The sequence below is a fragment of the Siphateles boraxobius genome, unplaced genomic scaffold, assembly GCF_051911475.1.
Source record: "Siphateles boraxobius isolate OS27281-9 unplaced genomic scaffold, OSU_SipBor_1 6, whole genome shotgun sequence".
NCBI lineage: Eukaryota > Metazoa > Chordata > Actinopteri > Cypriniformes > Leuciscidae > Siphateles > Siphateles boraxobius.
The window spans coordinates 34,666,419-34,688,603 of NW_027509186.1; the positions used below are offsets into that span (position 1 = coordinate 34,666,419).

Genomic DNA, 22,185 nt, shown 5'->3' on the forward strand with positions numbered 1-22,185 from the left:
AAACTTAAAGCTGTTAAAACTACTTCAAGCTTTCTGGCTAAGATTTCTTAAGCTAACATTAATGATTTCTTAAGCTAACTTTTTAATCTACCTGTATTATAATATTCATTAAATATATCAATCAAATTGTATTAGTGAATTCTAGTATTATTAAAATAAATAATACAATTATATATATATATATATTAGTATTATTTTATTTTATTATAATACTTACCTTATATTTACCATTTTTTTGTAATGGAAATTTAATCTACAAAAACATTTAACTCATTTCCCACAACGACAATAATACAGATAGTGTCATAACCATGTTTATTTGGAGAAATGTATTAACTTGCAGTCTATATGCTGAGAATTAAAACACAAAGTTACACGAACATAATTGCTCAAGAAAACATATTCGCAATACCAAAAGCACATATGTACAGTGAAAGAATTGAGTTTCATCTTCACTAGACAAAAGACTGTTACTCCTTAATGAATATTGTCTTTACATAATGAGACATAATAACATTGTCCACAGAAAATGTAAGCGCTTAGTAACAACTTATACTTGAAATTAGGGCCTTTAACATAGAAAAGAAATTATTATAGAGTCTCATTGGTACACAATGCAACACATTACAATATGGCGAGTATCTGGAAAACAAAGCTAGACAAACATACCTGACAGAGAAAATACTGTGCATGGCACGTCAAGTAACATAGAAAGAAAACAGTTTATACAAAACTAGAAAAAGTTATCACTTTAAAATAAAATGTTAATAGAAAAGCTTAATATCATATAAGCAGCTATGCGTAAATATAAGGAAAATGCATTATACTGAAAAGTAATTGGCATGGACAAAAAAAAAAGGTAAAACAATTGGTCCTCAAGTTAGTGTTGGATTTTGTTGAGTGTTAAAAAAAAATCACTCGAAACAAAAGCATTGAATTATCATAATCATCATCACAAACCAAGCACAAGGCATCTAAAACCTCAGATGTAATTCCGTCAATTTTGTAAAAAAAGAAAAAAAAGAAAAAAAAAAAAAAAAGGAAAAAGCTCTGTAGCAGCAAGTAAAATACTGACAGTCTATAAAAGAGGAGATTCACAGTTCCATTGTAATGACACAGGTGCAAACATCCTTACAGCACAGCCAAGGTTGGAGGTACAAGTTCCAACGGTTTAAAAAGTCATTAAAATGCACAACACAGTTCCAGAACACAAATCAGAATCACACCGTTAAACAACTCCATCATCTTTCCCTCAATATAATGCATTGAAACATGAAGACCATTTGTGCAAGAACTCACTGAAACATCTATGGAATACATGATATCTCTCATTCACACAAAAACTACACACACACAATGTTCTTTTGGCCTCTCAAGTGCCAAAAGCTTTAAACATCGCTACGGTTATTACAATACTAAAGCTGGATTAAATGAACTACAAAGCATCCTGGTATATCTCAGTTCTTGTAATATGTAATAATGTGTAGGATGACAGAATATCTCCAAAAGTGAGTCAGGAGTATTCCTATAGGGAAAACAAACTATTAATATGGAATGAAATAAGCATTTTAGACATTGCATTGTTACATTGAGTTCATTGTGTTTACTTGTTAGCATATAATGTGCAAAGCCACTATAAACCTCTGGACTGGTAGAGCTCATAAAAGTTCAAAAGTTTGAGGTCGGTAACATTTTGTTACTCTTTGAGTCTCTTATGTTCACCAAGGCTGTGTTTATTTGATTAAACTAAACACAGTAATATTGTGAAATGTTATTAAAGTTTAAAATGACTGTTTGAATATATTTCTAAATGTAATTTATTTCTGTGATCAAAGCTGAATTTTCAGCATCATTACTCCAGACTTCAGTGTCACATGATCCTTCAGAAATCAGTATAATATGCTGATTTGGTGTTGAATAACCATTCCTGATTATTATTATCATTGTTGAAAACAGTTGTGCTGCTTAATATTTTTGTGGAAACTGATACATCAAAAGTGCATTTATTTGAAATAGAAATCTAAATGTATTTACTGTCACTTTTTATCAATTTAATACATCTTTGCCGAATAAAAGTATTACCAATCTTACTGATCCCAAACTTTTGAACGGTTGTGTATTTCACTTCAAAATCATAATTGGAGCTTATTTTGTGAACAATAACATTTTTACAGTGTGCTTAATTTCCATAAAAATTATGCACATTTTCCATTACTATTCTCATGACTGTAATGCAAAAAAAAAAAACGCATATAAAAATGCATAAATGAAAAATATGTTATGGTAATATGTACTATGAAAAAAATATATAAAAAATAAACCAATATATACAGTAACTGTCTAGACAGGATTATTCCAATTACTGTACTGAGAATCTAATGAAAATTATTCTTAAAATAATGAGAACAAACAGAATCAAATGCAAGAGAAAAAACAAACTCGCATCCAGACCAATATATTGACACGATTTGAGTCACATTTTTGTGTGAAAAAATGACCCAAACATGTACCCCGAGAGATTCCCCGGGGTGCTATGTAACGCATTGCGACAGGATGGTAATGGCAGAGGCACATTGGGTTTTTGCTGTGACTTATCAAAATGGCATGGCCTTCATTGAATCAGCCAGACTTCCATTCAAGCAGTGGACGTTTAGTGGGTAGTTTATATTCTCCGCCTAATAAATGAGGGGGTTTTACTTCACATCTTCCTGTCACAGATTATTGACGGAAGCTGGCTGTCTGTTTGCATTGTTGACTTTCATTTAAAAAAAAGAAAAGCATGCATTAGCAACCTCAAACGATTTCGCAAGGAATCATCAAGAAGTGCATTTTGTGCGAGTAATAAATGTGCACATCAAAACACCAATTTTGAGGCAATGGTTCTTAAAGGAGCAGTTCATCCTAAAATGCAAATTCTTTCAGCATTTACTCATGTCGTTCCAAACCGTAAGCATCATATGGCTTAACAAGACTTGAAATATAGCACAAGTCATATGGACTGCTCTGGTCACTGTAGGCTTTCATTCGGGGAAAAGAGCAGCGTGAACATTCTTCAAAACATCTTCTTTTGTGTTCCACAGAAGAAAGTAAGTAATACGGGTTTGGAATGACATGAGGGTGAATAAATGATGACAGAATGTCAATTTCTGGAAGAATTAGTCCTTCAAGTGGGTGAGATTGCGAAGAAAAACAAATCTCTAATATGACAAATACATTGGCTCTCAAGTCAGCAGGGAAATCCCAACTGTTGCATTGTACAGAAGTATAGAAAATCTCATTGTCTGACCTACTAGCAAGCATTATTGTGTAACTAGGCCCTTTTTACGGCCCAAAAGCATCTAGGAGCTTTGGGCCAACCCCCCACCACCCCCCCCCCTTTAAAAGCAGCAGCATCTTGTTATGTTTCTCCCGAATGTATGTTTTCAAACACTCAGGGATTTAAGAAGGGTAAAAGAAGTAGACAAGAAAGTGTAACCACTGCAACTACGTAGTGGCCACCAACAATACAACCACTTTGTATGCAATCCATGTTGCGTCCTCAGCCATACAGGGAGGCCAAGTCTACTTAGTTCATACTGCAGCAACTCAAGTAATTGATGTTTTTCCCTTCTCCAGGCATGGGGGTTGAGTCGTTGTTGTCCAACGTGTTTTGCTTGGCCTCGCGGATCAGTTCGCAGGCCAGATCCAGAAAGAGCTTCTCCACGTTGTCCGATTCTTTGGCAGAAGTCTCCAGATACAGCATGCTCTGCGCCTCCGCAAACTCCTCCGCTCGCTGCCGGTGGACCTCGCGCTTGTCGGCCAAGTCTATCTTATTCCCTGTGAACAACAACAGCATTGAACAGGGCTCAAATGCTCTGGTGACAAGGACATCCAACATATGTTGACAGCTAGAAGGTCTAATGTAAGCTAGTCAGTTTGTTCTGTGTTGATAAGTAAGCTGTTTGCATATTCAGCATCTTCCAAAACATATTAATGTTGATAGACAGTTTCCATTATCTGCACGAGCACCTTAATCAGCAAGTATATGAAACTTTACTGATCAACTTTTTTGTAGATCACAGATGTCGTGAAACTCTCAGCATTAAAATCGCGGTGAAACGGAAGTAGCAACAGATGAAAATGGAGACTTGGTTTCTATGCGTCGGTTGTTGATTGGATTTTGACATGAGATGAAATGGAGGGAAATGAGCGTGAGTTCATGACAAACAAATTAATAGAGGTTAAATTATGTTGTTTTACCATTTGCAACGCCTGGCAAAAGTTAAAAGGTACAAAATGTAACTATTTTTGTTCAAAAGTAAGATAATGTAAATAATTGGTCAATACATCATTAATCCTTCTTCCAAAAAGTGTTTTTGTCTTACCCCGATTCGCAATGATAAGCCTATTATAAGTGTTTATTTTTAAGACCTGTCGGGATGGTTTTTGCATACGTCACTCGTCGGTGTGTCTCGTCATAAATGGTAAATAGAGAGAAGTTGCTCCGCCTACTTTGACGTGTGTATGGTGTGTGAGTGACATAGGTTAGTTGTCACATCGAGTGAGAAAGGTTGACATGGAGCATCTAAGGGCCCGTCCACACGAAGACGCGTTTCGCTGTATACGTATACATTTTTTATCGTATTGGCGTTTCGTCCACACGGATCCGGCGTTTTGGGAGAGTGAAACCGCTATTTTTTGAAACCGGGTCCCAAAGTGGATAAATCTGAAAATGACACCCTTGCGGTTTCGTGTGTACAGCCAATCCGTATATTTTGTGAAACGATGATGTCATCACATCACGTGTCGGCGCATGCTCAAAGTCTTCTTCTCCGTGTATAGTGTATCTCTGTGGCACAATTACAGCGCCCCATACTGGTCTGGTATATATACTACACCGTTTTCAGTCGGTTTCAGTGGTTTCGTGTGGACGCAGATATTTCTTGAGACGACGCCGTGTTTGCGGAGTTTTTTTTTAGAACGAGGAAAAAAAAAATCGGATAGGGAACGCACCGCCTTCGTGTGGACGTCGCCTAAATCTCCATCCGCCGGGGAATCACCCGTTATAAACAAACGCAGAACAGAGGAGAGTCTGCTGGCAAAAAGAGAGCGTGACAGAGCTCGTAATAAAACAAGAATCAACATTGGCTTGGCTTTTTAGAGACGGCGAGAAATGAGGGATTTGCAAAAGCGACGCAGAGATGGTGTTTTTATTACTCAATAGGTGAGTACGGTATTTTATTGAACGGATAAATTGCCATATGTAATTATTTAATTCAAAGCATTATTTATTGTGACGGGTCATATTTATCTGCAAAGTTACATAGTAACAATTAGAACAGTCTCATCTCTTCCTGTTTTTAAATCAAAGCTCAAACTCACTTACTTAAGGCCGCAATATGCTTCAAGCAAAATCAAAGAACGAACTGATATGGCGTAATTTCGAACAAAATCAGTTTCGAAACAGCTTGCCAATACAAACTTTACAGAAAAGTTTGCTCCGGCTGCTAAACACCTTCGTACTCCCATTGGTCCGTGGCGATTACGTAATAGGCTCTGAGGCTCGCTTTCTTTTACGTGAAAATCTTTTCTGGTTCATTCCCGCGAGTGAAAACATCTGACACTGACACTGTATTTCATGTTTAATACTGTAAAGCTGCTTGATTTTAAGCAATCTATTGTATAAAGTGATATATAAATAAAAGTGACGTGACTTTACTGGAGAGCCGTAGAGCTCGTCCAAACATATCCACAATGCTATGACCAGATGCTTTATTAAAATGCTTGCGGTTTTCTCAATTTTGTTGTGTGTTAATTTTGTTACAGAGAGGAAAGCGCAAAGTACATATTTACATATTCATCTCAACGTCGCTCTCGCAGTATGGACGGCGTCAGATGTTCGATTAAAGTATATTGCTGCTCACGTATTACGTATTTACTAGGGATGCACCGATACCGATACCGATAATGTACTTGTACTCGTACTCGTAAAAATACCCCGATACCAAAGACCGATACCTCACTTATATCCTTAGCTTATATTTCTTAATTCTTATGCACACTCTTCCTGCAGTTATAGTGTTGCTAGATTTAATAGTACACTCTAATATTTCACTTTACACTTTCGGCTGTGATTACATTGTTACTCAGTGTTATGTTAAACATTTGTTCTGTGATTTCTTTGGCACTTTATGACAAATTTGTTTGTCTTGTTGTCTGATTTCTTTAGCACTTTGACAACTTTGTGACACCCAGGTAAAAATTACATTCATTATGTCCTTGGTTTTGCCCTTTGGAGGTTATTGGACACTGTGAAATTTGGGCTTTGAAAATTTGTGATAAGCACAATAAGAATGATTTATTTTTTTAAGTTTATTTAAGTTGTTGAAAATAAAGATGCTGATATGTTCATTAGTCTCATTGTGTTGTTCTTAGAAAATTGCCACATAAAACGAGAACCCCCCCAGTACAACAGGCATCGGTATCGGTATCGGTATCGGCGAGTACCAGGAAAAAAATATCGGTACTCGTACTCGACCCTTAAAAAGTGGCATCCCTAGTATTTACTATAAAAATCTGCAGTGAGTATATCGGGGCCTTTGATGTTGCAGTCTGTGTCTGTTATTTTTTTACATTGGTTTGTTAATATGCGTTAAGTTAATTTATTGATATGCACCGTAAATAAACAATGTATGTTTTATAAATAAACAATGAATGAATAAATGCATGGATGAGTTTGCTGGGGTGGGGTTTAAGTGGGTTAAATGATTGGAGACGTCCTGCGTATGTCACCAGAGAGAAGTCACCGGAAGATTGAGTAAGGACATTCTGAATAAATATTAGGAGGTCAATTATAAAAATAAAAAAAATTAAATGGTTAGTTCACCGAAAAATGAAACTTCTATCATCAGTTACTTATCCTGATGTCATTCCAAACCGATAAGTTTTGTTAAATCTTTTTAAAGAAATCTGAGATATTTCTGTTTCTTCTTTGAAACTCTATTCACTCAAAACACTTGACGATTTATAATGTTCATAAATATTGTATTAAATCTATATGAATCGAATGGTTTAATTCAAGTCCTCGGAAGAGAACGATCGCTTTATATGATGATTTAGTTTAGGCTTTTATTCACATATTAACCCTGATTTGCGAACATAAATAGAGCACTCAAATATAGTAAATGGAAGCTCAAACATGATTGCTCGACACATGAGAACCAATAGGGTTCACTCTCACACACATCTGAACTTCCGCAAGAAACAACAGGGTTTGTTCTCGCATGTCAAGCTAATTTAATTGAGCTTCCAATGTAGGACCTCTTAGATTTCATTAAAAATGTCTTCATTTGTGTTTCAAAGATGAACAAAAGTACACTAGAGTCAACATTTGAAGTGGATCAAAATCTTTCATCAAAGTTATACATGAATTTTGAACAATACCCATTCTTAGGACAACTTTGATTAACTTTTTTGATCCACTTCAAATGTTGACTCATGTATTATGGATTTGGAATGACGTGAGGGTAATTGATGATAGATAGATAGATAGATAGATAGATAGATAGATAGATAGATAGATAGATAGATAGATAGATAGATAGATAGATAGATAGATAGATAGATAGATAGATAGATAGATAGATAGATAGATAGATAGATAGATAGATAGATAGATAGATAGATAGATAAAAAAATCAAGCTTGAATACTCACCTACTAAGATTGTCACCACTTGGTTGTTGGCATACTGCTCGATCTCCCTCAGCCACTCAGGAAGGCAGCGGAAGGAGTCTTCACAGGTGATGTCGTAGGTGAGAATGAGGGCGTTGGCACTGCGGTAGTAACTCTGGGTAATTGAGCGGAACCTCTCCTGCCCGGCCGTGTCCCAGATCTGGAGCTGTGTGCATGAGCGGATCAAATAATCAGTCAAGTCACTTAACACGTTTAGCAGAACCCAACACAAACTAGAGCTTTCACTCCATTACATTAGCAGGAAGTGGAGTGAAATGCTGAAAAAGGCTCAGAGGTTGCTTAACAAAAACAAATGCTAAATCTGTCACAGTGGTCTAAAATGATGCTTTCTACAATTATATTTTTAAAAAAGTGTGTTATAAATGCAACTATAATTTATAGTTTTATATAACTCATTTTTAATTCCTGTTCTTAATACCAGTAAATTTAAGGTTTGTAGTGTAGTAATGGAAACTAGAAGACATGATTATAGTGTTTAGAATGTATGTAAACGTTTTGTTTTACTTATTTATTTTGAAATTAATTGTTCATTTGATATTAAAATGTGACATACACTGATGGCTTTATTTTATTGTTTTGCCCGGTGCGACTTTTATAGTATACAGTATATACAGTATGTATAAAGCAAATTCCTACAGTCTTTTTTTAACATTGATTTCTTTATTTTATATTTGGCCATGTTAAGAATCCTCCATGTGTCATTTCCGAAATCTACCAACAGCCTTGTCAATGGATAATAACAAAAAAAAAGTTATTTATTATTATTATTATTATATTGTGAAGTGTCCTTGGCTTTGGGGCTATGTAAATAAAAAAGAATAATAATAATTATTATTATTATTATGTGAGGTGCCCTTGTGTTTGGGGCTATGTAAATAAAAAATAAATAAAAATTATTATTATTATTATTATTATTATGTAGGTGCCCTTGTGTTTGGGGCTATGTAAATAAAAAAAGAAATCATAATAATAATAACTATTATTATTTTGATTATTAAATTGTTAAGTGTCCCTAGGTTTGGGCCTATGCTATGTCCATAAAACAGAAATAATAATTATTATTATTTACTTATCCCCTTTAAGAAAGGACAATTTACAATTTATGACCAAAAGAAATCAGAGCATAACCAAAAGACTCAAAAGCAATAGAAGATAAAAAAGATAACAGAAATAACTTTATACAAAATAAAGACTGATAACTCAACTAAAATATATCACTTTTCACATTTCTTTATGCATTCTTTATGCATAATGAGTCACACCCACCTTCACCTTCACTCCTTTTATTTCCACAGTTTTAATCATAAAATCGACACCAATGGTGGCACCTTGTCCAGGAGGGAACAGCCCCTAGACAGTGCAAGATGAAGACGTTTGAATGCAATTATAATACAGGACCATCAAACCTGTAGAAACACTGCACATTGCAAACCTCTAGTGTTGGAAATGATTCCACACACACACACACCTGAGTGAAGCGACGGACGAGGCAGGTTTTGCCCACTCCAGCATTTCCAATCAGCACAATTTTGAATAAGTAGTCATAATCCTCCATGCTCACGCTCAGCTGAGGGAACATGAATGAAGACAGAGAGAGAGAGAGAGAGAGAGAGAGAGAGAGAGAGAGAGAGAGAGAGACAGGCAGATAATACGTGGGAGTTAAAAATTGCAATGCAAAACACACATGGCTGAGCAACATCCCTCTGATAAAACACTGTTTGAAGTAACAGAGCCTCCGCAGCCCTTACAGAACAAACATTTCAATGACATCACCAGTGATGCATTACCGAGAACAAACGAGGGAATAAACTACGCCTGATGTCTCTGGGGGCCGCTTTTTTGGGGGGCTTTCCATTCTTTAATTGATTCGATCAACAGTGCCTGTGTATTTCACCACACACATTAGCTGTGTTTGTTTCTGAAGTGTTGCTATAGGAGAAGCTGCTATGCATGCGCTCAAACACTGCTGTTGCCAAGGCCTATGGCAGGATGCTGAGAGGAGCGCAATAAAGACACCAGGAATAAAGAGCAACTCCCAGAGGCCTGTCAACACACATGCATACAGGCAAACACTTGTTCAACAGCTAATTAAGAATGGTGCTGAACGTTAGCATACGCAGCTTACAAGAAATATAGCTGAAAATGTGCATAAACCCCCTTTTAAAAACAGTTTTGATTCAATAAACTTAACTTGATTTGTTGTATGCATGAACAATCCTCCACCACTTCATCTCACATTCATTTTGAATGTAAATAATATTTATAAAATAAAAAAATATTGGTTGAGCTTGTGATCAGTCACATTAGATCTTTTTGCACACAATTTATGGCATATATGCATAGTTTTTTTTATAGCTATTTGTTTGAATTGTTTAATAAAAAACAAAAACGATTTTTGCTATTTAACCCTCACATTACATAGTTTGCTTGCAACATAATGCAACAGCATGAGCCCAACTTTTTACACTAACAAAACAAATAACAAATATATATATATATATATATATATATATATATATATATATATATATATATATATATATATATATATATATATATATATATCATTTGGATCCAGAAATAAATGCTGAAAATAGATCAAATATAACTTTACATATAAAAAAAAATTACTCTAAAATGTGGATTATTCAGAAAACTCACTCACTCACACACACACACACACACATAGCTACATGCATGCATACATACACACACATACATACACACACATATACATACATATATACATAGGCTACACATATACATGAATACATACATACATACATGCATGCATACAATAAAGCATATTAAATCATAGAACAGAAAATAAATACTTTATTGATCCCCACTCATTATAGATGAAAAAAGATCTGCAATATCTCCAAGCAGAAAACTGAAATCTGATATGCAATACCTCTGAGCAGCAGAGGAGAATGAGAAAAGGCACAGCCGTGGCCTAAATCATTTTCTTTCTATTTGGACCCTATATAAATAGTGAAAACTGCATATTTTATGTTATGATGAAATAAAACCAGCAGGCACAATGTTCTCCATTAGCTATAGCAGGATGCTCTGCACATTAAAGGTCACATTAAATCATCTTTTCACTTACCAAACACAGGGGATTCACCCCACTGCTTCTATTATTCCGAATGCATTCAGTCTTTTCTCCAGGCTCTTAATCTAAACGATAATAGCAGTCGCGCAGCGCCCAACAGCAACCTCGGCAGATTTTCGGCTCCAGTGTTGCTGCACAATAATCGCAGAGTTTCCTCGGTTTTTTGATAATGACGTCATGCTGCTTCCCCAGTGGAAGAACGAGTCCGGGAAAAACGCCGCTGCATTCTGGGATTTGAAGTTCTACTTCTACCCGCAGCGACTTTACTTGATTGAACTGTGAAAATGGCAAAACAGAATTGCAGAAAAGCTAATAAATCGGGGTTTTTTTGTTTTGTTTTTTTGATCTATCAAGTCAAGTCAAGTCATCCTCATTCATATAGCGCTTTTAACAATGTAGATTGTTTCAAAACAGCTTTACAGAGATAAACATATAATTTAAGGTAACAGAGATTAGTTTGGTTCTAAAGTGGTTCTTGAAAAATGTTTTTTCCAGCTAAAGTTAGTTTTGATTGATTCACTTCCGTCTAAATGATCATTTGTTATTAAATTAGGGGCCGCTAAGACGACACCGTTCTCTCTAAACAGACTTTAAACATGAACCTGTGATAGACGCTGATGACGGTCACATGCGCATTAAGAATTGATTCTATAGTTATGTGCGTTTGAATATATGTGCGCAGGTGTGTAATTCCTTACAAACCATGCCTAAACAAACTACTTGCCTTGTCTATAAATTTTGATGCAGAATTTTATTTTATCTTATCACTTCGGGTAGGTACGCGAACCGAAAAATTCCACAACGCTTTATCTGTAGAGTGGTATAGGGATCCTCCATAGGGAGAGGCTAGTTGGTACTTCAGCACTGCATTGTCATCGGGTCCAGGCGAAAGTCCTTCGTCAGATCTGGAAACGGCCTGGATCCGGCAGGCTGCAGGAAAACCTCGGGATAAACAAAGACACTAACATTAGCGTAGATGCCATTCTTCTTATGATGTAACGAGTACATCAGGATTTAAGGGAAGTGTTCCCAGTTCCGGCTGACCTAATCTAAGCAGCCTAATATTGAATTATAGAAGTCTATAGAGTGTTAAGTGAATGCTAGGTCAAAGAGATGTGTTTTTAGTCTAGCTTTGAACTGACAGACTGTGTCTGCTTCCCGGACAATGTTAGGAGTTTTGGTGCTAAATAGGAAAAGGATCTACCGCCAGCAGTCAATTTAGATATTCTAGGTATTATCAACTGGCCGGAGTTTTGAGATCGCAATAGACGTGAAGGACTATAATGCGTTAAGAGCTCCCTAAAGTACTGCGGAGCTAAACCATTTAGTGCTTTGTAAGTAATCAGCAATATTTAAAAATTTATACGATGTTTAATAGGGAGCCAATGCAGTGTTGACAGAACCGGGCTAATATGGTCGTACTTCCTGGTTCTGGTAAGAACTCTAGCGGCTGCGTTTTGAACTAGCTGTAGTTTGTTTATTAAGTGTGCAGGGCAACCACCCAGTAGAGCATTACAATAATCTAGCCTTGATGTCATGAACGCATAAACTAGTTGTTCCGCATTTGTCAATGAGAGCATATGGCGTAATTTAGATATATTTTTAAGATGGAAAAATTCGGTTTTACAGACACTAGACACGTGACTTTCAAATGAAAGATTGGTATCAAAGAGCACACCCAGGTTCCTAACTGACGACGAAGACTTAACAGAGCAGCCATCAAGTGTTAGACGGTATTCTAGGTTATTACGTGTGGAAGTTTTTTGTCCAATAATTAGAATTATGAATTAGAATCTATGGAAGCTTGTTTCGCCAAGAGGAAAAAATTCAAAGTTTGAAAATTCTGACTTTTTCCTCACAATTTCAAGGTATAAACTCGTAATTGCAAGTTTACATCTCGCAACCTTTCCTCTGAAATGTGAGTTTACGCCTTGCAATTGTTTTTAACACCAAATAATAGAATAATCAAAGTAATTGCTATCTCACTATTCCAACTTTTTTTATGAAAAATTTCTTTCTTTTTTTCTCACATTTGCGAATTTATGTCAAGCAATTCTGACTTTTTTCTCTTTAGAATTGCGTAAAAAAAGTCAAAATTGTGAGATAAAAATCCGCTATTGCCTTTTTATTATTTTACTAATGGCGGAAACAAGCGTCCATAGGCTGCGTCCGAAATCGCATTCTCTCTTATAGGTACTTATTTTGAATAGGTAATTACTTTACAACAGCTATAAAAAAAATCTATAAAGTAGCTATGAGTGTGTGTAGTATCAGAGCCTGTCTAACGGAGAGCCTTGGCACTTCCTATTAGCCCCATTGTATGTCATCTTGGTTGCAGTTCCATTAGAATTCCACTGGAGTTGATCGCGGGCGAGTGCAGAATGAATGGGAGTCTATGGAGCTAGACGACTAAATGTATCCCTTTCTCCTACTTGTCGTTGAATCAATCAACGTAGATTTTATTGTTGATTCCGCAAGTTCAATATCATAGTCCAAAAGTCGAAGGAAACGAGTACTTATGTCCTTTCGATTTCTTACAGGTTAGGTCGTTGTTGGCCGGAACACGCTAGCATTCTGCTATTATGTGACATCATCACATTTTTGAACGGATTTTTAGAAAAGATAAGTGAACTTTAACTTTAACTTTCAAATTACTTGACAAAAAATTACATCCTGAGAGAAGTGGATTTCTGGGGGTGAAACCCCATAGACTCCCATTCATTCTGCACTCGCCTGCAAGCGCCTCCGCATGGACAGAGACATGTTACTGCAGCCAGTCCAGAAACCGGAAGTAACCAGACAGTGCCAATTCTCTTCTATTAGAAATTCTCTGGTAGTATGAATGTAAGTAGCGCTAACGTTACATTCGCCATGTTGTCATTATCATGTGATTTACCATTGTCAGTTGCGTCGCTTCACCTTTGGCTTCACTGCCATTCTCCTCTCCCGTGGCCTCATGGGATAGTAAAGTATCCATCATATGCAAACTTCAGAATCTCACCAGTATTTTTTCCAATACTCTTTTTTGCGTACTGTGAATTCTTACTTCTTACTCCTGACATAGCAGGCCTACTTCTTTTGTCACAGATTCTGCAGAACCACATAGCCTACTGTCAAACTACTCTCACTAATTACAATATCTTTCTATGGCAGAAGTAGTAAGAGTAGTATGCTAGTATGCGGTTCCGAATTCAGCATGTTGTTTTTCGCCTACTATATAGTGGAGAAGTATGCGATTTCAGTGCTCATCCATTGAAGCCCTCTCCGGAACCCTTGTAATTCGTCGTGTGTTTCTCCCCGGACCTTTTACCATTTCCGCCTAAACATTGTCCTTGGTTTCCTCTAGGAGGTGATATGGAAAGTTAAGTGTTCTGACTTCAGAAAAGCCTGTTATCTGGGAACATGGGGCTTCTACCAGATGAGGCGAAACGTCTGCCTCCTCCGGGGATCGTCAACAGAAATTCGGTGTGGTTCGGGCTGTGCGGCTGGGCGTCCGCGATGCTGCACAACAGTTTGAACCGCAGGCCTGCACTCAAAGCCGGTGAGAACAAATCTGCACCAATGTAGTTCTAATAAATCATACCTGTAACAAACACATTGTCATTTGATGGCATAATAATATCAGATTAATGCGTTCCTGACTGATTTTACTTTGCAGTATTTACAGAAAAGAACTTTGGTGGTTCAGACGTGGTGGTAGTTTGACATTTGCATGGTTCTGAATGAACACCACATTTATATGTCTTGTTATTTACACGGTACAAATTAAAATAAATAAAAATACATTGGTTACTACCATTGGGACATTTTTATTTCCAAGACCAATGGAATTACTATCGCACTCGTTCTTATCACCTCAGCCAATAATATTACTTGTGACTGTATATAATTTGCATTTCAGCACTCGATTTAATTTAGTAGCTTAAATATAAACGTGATGTAAAATTGATACAGCAGTCATACCAGCTTTAAAGTCAGCTTGAAATGTAAGCCTTTTCTATTCTATTGTGATGTATTTGAGTGAAACTGTTTCTCAAACAAGAAAAATTGTGGGGTGGGACTTGATTTTGTCCATGGGGAATTGATTGGATGATTGTGGTTTGCTATTGGTGGATCTCATGTGAGAGACAGGTTGCCCCGCCCTCACACCAGTAAAGTGTCATTAGAGAAGAGATGTCCATGCCAAAAATAGGCTAAACCATGTATAGTAAATAGTTCAATGTTATTTAAAAACTAAGAATAGTCCATTTTGATATCATGGTGCATTTAATACATACGTTAAAAAAATTAACAAAATTTGCCTATTGCCAGTAGAGTTAACAGAATCTGAATGAAGATTAAAACATCAATTGTACACGAAACATAAAGCATGCAAAACAGCCATTGGATTATGCAAACATATCTTGTGCAGTGCTTTGACTTTCTTTTTTATATTCAGGTGTTCATCGGCAAGCGCTGTTCATAACCATTGGATGGTTCATTGGCTATCATCTCACAAAATATGAGAATTACAAATATGCCGCATTGGACAGGGACATGAATGAGTACATCCGGCTGCATCCTAATGAGTTTCAAGAGAAAGGTAACAACAGCACATGGAAATCCAGCCACATTAGTGTGTTTTAAATTACTGTGCATGTTGCCACAATACTTTCATTCCTTTAACTTTGTCATTTTTTCTCTCTCAAACCAGAACGGAAGACATTTGCCGAAATTGTGGAGCCGTTTCATCCAATCCGTTGAGTGGATGTAGTTGTCACGAGGAACATGAAGACTATAGTTGAAAATCTGGTTTAACAGGCTTTTCTGTTATAAATACTCTTATATTGATTTATTAAGTTGTGTACTCAATGTCATTAAACTATTTAAAAGAACAATCTGATTTCTTTATTTGGGCTTTCATTTGTTTTCCACTGCAAATCCAGATTCGTTTTTTTAGGCACAGGCAACACAAAACTAAACCATTATTTACCCACCCTCAAAAAACAAGATTAACAGCAAGACAACACTTCAAAATGTATAATAATCTGTGAGATGACATGAGGGTTATTAAATGGTGGCAGAATTTAAATTTTTGGGTGAATGTTCCTTTCAAAGTCTGAATTGTTATGCATGTGTAGGATACTGATTATGGCATAATGTCAAAAAGCATGTTGCATCAATCAAGGGCATGCATACACGAGGCCCTCAGAATCCCTGAAATGACCTTACAAATGATCGTGACATGACTGTCAATAGGCCATTTGGGAGCAGTGGTTACAGTTGTGTCACTGCAGCTGCGCACACATTGTGGTGGCAGAAAACCGGTGGTAACAAGTGGAGGAAAACTCATTTTTTACCACCAGACGAGCTCTGCCCACAAAACACATCGGCACTGTTTGCAAACACCCAAATGGTCTGATATTTGAGTGTTCTTTCATGTCGTACACAATATATTAATTTTCTGATCATTTATTAACTGATCTGCTTTTAAAGGGACATGAGTTGTCTAAGAAAATGTTCACCATATGCATAAATTAGAATCATAATATTTTAATCTGTTGTTCTTTTGTCCCTGACAGGTTGGGCATTTTTGATCTACTATTTCATTGACTTGGATTAATAAAAGATTACATTTATTTACCCAGAGCTTGACCAAAATCATTTTTCAGATGTTTTACATCACCGTATCATGATTCAACAAAAATCTATTTTAAAACTTGAGTTTGATTTTCTAAACCTTTTGATGCCCAATAGGAATGTCCCAAATTATTTCACTAGACTTTGGCACGGATATTGTACCGATAGCTTGTCTTATGCAATAATGTGCAATCCCAGAGGTTTTGCAACAGATGCAGTTACTCAGTTTACTTTGGAAGCTCATCGATTTATTTTCTTTTTTTGTCATAAATTCACAGTTAAAAACCAGTAAATTGAAATTATTACAGGACTTTCTAGAAAGTGTGTACTTTAGAGTTAGTATCATTAACCGAACCTAAAACTATATTGTTAAATTAAAGCAACAATCAAATATAAATATTAGAAAGGGGAAACTTAAACTAAATTAAATATTGAAATGTAGCCTTGGCAACTAAAATTAGTTGATGCACTAATTTTTTTACCTGTGGAAAAATTCTAGTATTTAAAATGACATAATATGGGTTTTCCATATTTGACCCAAACATAGGTTGAAACAACCCAGACTTTTTTAGTGTAATAATTATTAATAGTCAAAAATCACATAAATTTACTAAAAAATAAAAGCTATTAATAAAAAATATATGATATAAATGTTAACACTTTGCAGTAAGGTTCATTACTTAACATTAATGTATTTAGTGACCATGAGTAATACATTTGTTACAGTATTTGTTAATCTTTGTTAATGTTAGTTAATAAAAATACAGCTGTTCATTGTTTGTTCATGTTAGTTCACGGTCTATTAACTAATGTTAATAAATACTTTGATTTTAATAACGTATTAGTAAATGTTGAAATTAATATAAACTATGGATTAATAAATGTTGTAGAAGTTTTGTTCATTCTCAGTTGTATGTAATATATGACATACAAATTGTGTACATTTATGTCTTCTGAAGTTCTTTTATAAATGTTTCAGTATTATGCAATATCTCATGAGGAAGCAGTTATTTTTTTAGATATCAAATTTAAAAAAATACTCCCAATAGTTCACTGAAAATAATTAGAAAGAATGCAAAATAATATTGCAAGCCAAATGTAAGGAGGAAAAAAAAATTATTAGGAGACGTTTAAATATTAAAGTTCTTTTAAATAAAATTCTAAAACAAAATAATTTTTCAAATTTTTTTATTGCATGTCACATAGATAGTGACAAGGATGTAAACAGCTTCCCGGGTAACTTAATTGCTTCCACCTCAAGACGGATTCTTCCTCAAGATGTGCTGAATCCTAATGGCGGACCCCAATGATGTCCAAGTATTTCTCAGTCAAGTTCTGGGACTTGTTTGAGAGCGTCGCCATGACTGTGAACAGGCCTCGCAGATGGAAGTGGAAAAGCGCCTCAGGTTCGGCCTCCAGCAGCGGCTCCAGGCCTTTGTGCAGGGCGGCGTGACTCTTGGTCTTGGCGTCGTCGTGGGGGAAGAGCCCGCTCTCCACCGTGTTCTTGATGGCTTTCAGCATAATGTAGTTCTCGTACAGGTCCATGGTGTCTGCGGCCTCGCAGTCCGGAGCCTCGTCGTACGGAACATCTCTCAGGAGGCTGGGAAGCAGGACGGTCTGCTCCATGTTGTGCACCACTGTGCTGTAGCGCCTCAGGGCCAGCTGGAGGGAGTTTCGGTTTAGCCTAGCGTCGGAGGACTGCATGATGTCTCGTGGGTTTCAGGCTGAGGGCGTCTCTTGATAAGATGGTGAAGTGGCCGGGGCCTGGATGCAGTGCAAATTCTAGAGAAAGAGGCTCTTTTTATAGTCTATGGGACAGTTATGCAACACAGTGGCCTGATCTGGCTAGAGCTAATGTTCATTTGAGCTGACACAACCCTCCCTAAAGTTTATTTCTTCACAGCGTGATATTCTGGCTGCCATGCAGTTTACAGAAGGACACTGACCTCAAAATGGCATGGTTTACATCAGACCCTCTCTAGAAAAAAAATAAAAAGAAAAGTGCACTGACTGACTGTAGCCTACTGAATGTGCACTTGTAGTGCAATCTTATAAGTAGGCTATATTTTAATAAACTGTACTTGCAGACAGTATTATTTTTAAAATAAAAAGCCATTTTTGTATAGAGTACACTTTCATGTGTCTTAACAGACTTAAGTACAATTTTCAAAAAAAGTGTACTTTTTAAATTTGTCAAATTAAAAGTATTACTCAATACATTTTAAATCAGTGTGTTTTAATAATATTTTGTAGTGAGGGAAAATGAATTCCCTTCGTAGACATAAGTTAACATGTTAATTAACATGAACCAACAATGAAAAATATTTTTAAAAGCATTTAATAATTAAATTAATATTAAATGAATATTAATTTCAACATTTAGACATTATTCAAACCAAAAGATGTTAGATCAAAATATATGTTAATATTATTTGATTGAACAGAACTAACAATGTAATTTTATTGAGTGATGTTAACAATTAATTATTATTATATATATTATTATTATAATTATTATTATTATTATTATTATTATTAAATACAAATGCATTGGTCAGAGTTTGTTAATGTTAGTTAATGCATCAACAAACATTAACTACTGGGACCTTATTGTAAAGTGTTACCAATTGCAACTTCACCATTACAAATGTGTAATTGCAAATATATTCGATATGGTTATATGCAGGGGTGCACATCACTTTTTTGGTCTGGATTCAAAGAAACACCTGGAGATGCTGCTTGGTACTCACACTTTATGCGGCACACTTATCATATAAGCTGTCGTCATCACAAATGAAATAAGTTGTGCTTTGTTTTTCAGGCTAGTCTAACTGTATTCAGTTATATTGTATTCAGTAATTTAATATTTAAATGTAAAATAAGACTATTCTTCACTGAATAAACTCAATATAATTAATGTAATTAATACCATTTATCTGTGTTGAAGCTATAAAAGTGATTCTCCCTTCTCTTTTGTTGTTTGAATAACATTGGTTTAACAAACAGCAGCAGGTATATTAGGCTGCTAACATTTTAAAGGTGCAATGTGTAATATTTCTGAGGATCTATTGACAGAAATGCAATATAAGATCCATAACTATGTTTTCAGTGGTGTATAAAGACCTTGCATAATGAACCGTTATGTTTTTATTACCTTAGAATGAGACATTTATATCTCCATAACCGCAGGCACCCCCTTCTATGGAGGTCGACATATTGTGTCGTCATGTTTCTACCGTAGCCGACAGCGAACAAACAGCGTTACAGAGCGCGTTTCGTCACTACCTTGAAAAATAAGTTTTCAATGGTGTATAAAGACCTTACTTAATGGACCGGTATATTTGTATTACCTTAGAATGAGCAGTTTCTATCTACATACACCACGGATCCCTTACATTGAAATGTGCAGACATGTTTCTACCGTAGCCCTAAACGGACAAACGCGTTTCGTTACTATGTTGCTCTTCGTGCAAGGAAGCAAGCTTAGTTTAGAGAATAAAACACTGACACAATGATGAACAAGTAACAATAATATTCGCAATAACATATAGTTTTAAAGAATAATTAAGTAAACATAATTTCTTAATTTATCCTTATAATGAAACCTCATTGCTGAACTGGCTATTCTCTGCTGTCTCAGACGATGACATATTTTCCTGTCGGCCACCGTAACTTTTGTTGGTTGATATTCGTAACCTCAGCACTAGATGCCACTAAAAAAAAAAAAAAATCACACACTGCACCTTTAAGACAATGGATCTTATGCATAACGCAGGCTCTGTGTGCGCACAAATCAGAGCGCGAGTTCCAGTCTTGTTCTTGCGATTGATGTTTAAACTGACAGGACTTAAAAACACATGCAAATGATAAACTTTCACTCCATGATGGGTAAACTTTGCAATTAAACCACGAATCGCGTTATTTTGTGGATACGAACATCGCGATATCGAAGCTAAAACGTTATATCGTGATGCCTCAATCATGATTGATATATTACCAGAGATGGAGAAAAATCCTAGGCCTACTCCAGTAAGTACTCCAGTTTTTTTTTTGTATGATTGGCCTATTAGCCTTTTTTTGTATGATTTATCCTTATTAATTAATTTCAAATACAGTTTCTGAATGTAAGTTACATATAAAAACACTTATGTTGTTCATGATTAAGTGTCTTATTTAATGGAAGCGTATTTTTACTGTTAGTTAAGTGAGGCAAAAGAAGTTATAATGAATGATAAACTGAAATTCATAGCATTTAAACAACTTCTGCTCACGTTTTTGAAGGCTGCTATTGGATCATCGAGACTAAACATCATATTATGCGACTACGTATTACTTTACGGAGAGTTTACGACCTACTAGCTACGTTCTGCCTTACGAACAAATAGTGGTTAAAATAAATAAAGTCGTTTTTTTTTAACAGACAGTTATGCATTTGTAGGCACTAGATTTGGTATTTGTTCAAAGGTTACATGCAATTTGTAGGATGGTTTTTATTTATCAAGGATCATTTATTTATATTTGTAAAACACAATTGGTTACTCCACTGCATTTTCGCTCAAATTGACCTTTGTTTTTGCAAATTGCTTTCTGTTTGTTTGCGAGTCGATTTTTCCTTTGCAAGGCAGATCGAGTTTGTTGGCGAGTCGATTTTTCCTTTGCAAAGCAGATCGAGTTTGTTTGCAAAATGCTGGATTTGTTTGTTTAAATTTGGCACATAATTCGCTCCATACACCCGTTAAAAAAAAATCAATCAGAGGAGAGCATGGCAAAAAGAGAACGCGACAGAACTCGTAATAAAACAAGAATCAACATCGGCTTGGCTTTCAGATGGTGTGAAATTTATTTGAAATGTTGTAAAAGCGATGCATTTACTTCATCTAATTATATGTGAGTGTGAACTCGTGAAAGGGCACCAATGCTGCTTTAAAAGTGATATATTTGTAAATGTGTCTGGGGGATTTTACAACATTGAAAGGCTATAAAGGGAAAGGTAAATATAAGGGTCAATTTCTGATCAATTGAAGTGCAAAGACATTCAAGGTCAGATCTGTTTGGATTGGCACTGATCTGTAATTGTGCATGTACGGACTGATATCTCAGTGCTTCTGTCATGCAACCAGACTGTACAACATCATTCATGATTGGAAAGCACAGTCAGACTGTTTACACAATGTCTGTGATGAAATAAAATCATTTTTTGGAACATAAAATGGGGTTATGAAATCTATTCAAGCAGACTTTTGGCATTGCAAGTTAAAGTTCATTTCTAAGAGTTAACTTCACTCAAATGTTTAGCACATGTCATTCCAAAAACCCAATAGAATATATAATATTCTACATAATATTTTCAAGATTATGCTACTGCATAGGCTACATCAGATGCATAATAGGTGCAAAATTTAAAGTGAAAATTATTTGGAAACCTAGTGTATAGTGCAAAGAACTTTAAATTAAATAAGAGACATGTGAAGGTGTATTATTAACAGAATATATTTGTCATTCTCAAGCTTCAAATTATGCAAAAGAGTGAATCTTCAGGGCAACTGGGTTCTCAACAGTATTCTTAGGAAAACATTTGAAGACATTTTGCCACACTTTCATTAGTTATTCATATCAAACGGCATATTACTTTTCAAGGCGACATTTATGACTGATTAAAATAATGTAATAAAGTCTTTAATATTCATCATGTTGTAGGCCTGGGCAACTCTCAAA

The 22,185-nt window shown here is 35.7% G+C and overlaps 3 protein-coding genes across 3 annotated transcripts; 1 reads left to right on the forward strand and 2 right to left on the reverse strand.

Annotated features, from left to right (window-relative positions):
- Positions 1–298: 298 nt before the first annotated feature.
- Positions 299–11,127, reverse strand: rab30 (RAB30, member RAS oncogene family). Its single transcript, XM_077208993.1, has 5 exons — positions 10,846–11,127; positions 9,202–9,300; positions 9,000–9,083; positions 7,695–7,878; positions 299–3,816 (listed from the first exon to the last, which is right to left on the reverse strand). The coding sequence occupies exons 2-5, from the start codon at positions 9,286–9,288 to the stop codon at positions 3,566–3,568; spliced, it is 606 nt and encodes a 201-aa protein (XP_077065108.1). The 5' UTR covers positions 9,289–9,300; positions 10,846–11,127; the 3' UTR covers positions 299–3,565.
- A 3,008-nt stretch (positions 11,128–14,135) lies between these two features.
- Positions 14,136–15,728, forward strand: ndufc2 (NADH:ubiquinone oxidoreductase subunit C2). Its single transcript, XM_077208995.1, has 3 exons — positions 14,136–14,392; positions 15,290–15,433; positions 15,545–15,728. Exons 1-3 carry the CDS (start codon positions 14,254–14,256, stop codon positions 15,592–15,594), a joined length of 333 nt encoding a protein of 110 aa, XP_077065110.1. The 5' UTR covers positions 14,136–14,253; the 3' UTR covers positions 15,595–15,728.
- A 1,917-nt stretch (positions 15,729–17,645) lies between these two features.
- thrsp (thyroid hormone responsive) lies at positions 17,646–18,441 on the reverse strand. The gene has a single exon (XM_077208994.1). It carries the CDS (start codon positions 18,172–18,174, stop codon positions 17,761–17,763), a length of 414 nt encoding a protein of 137 aa, XP_077065109.1. The 5' UTR covers positions 18,175–18,441; the 3' UTR covers positions 17,646–17,760.
- Positions 18,442–22,185: the final 3,744 nt, after the last annotated feature.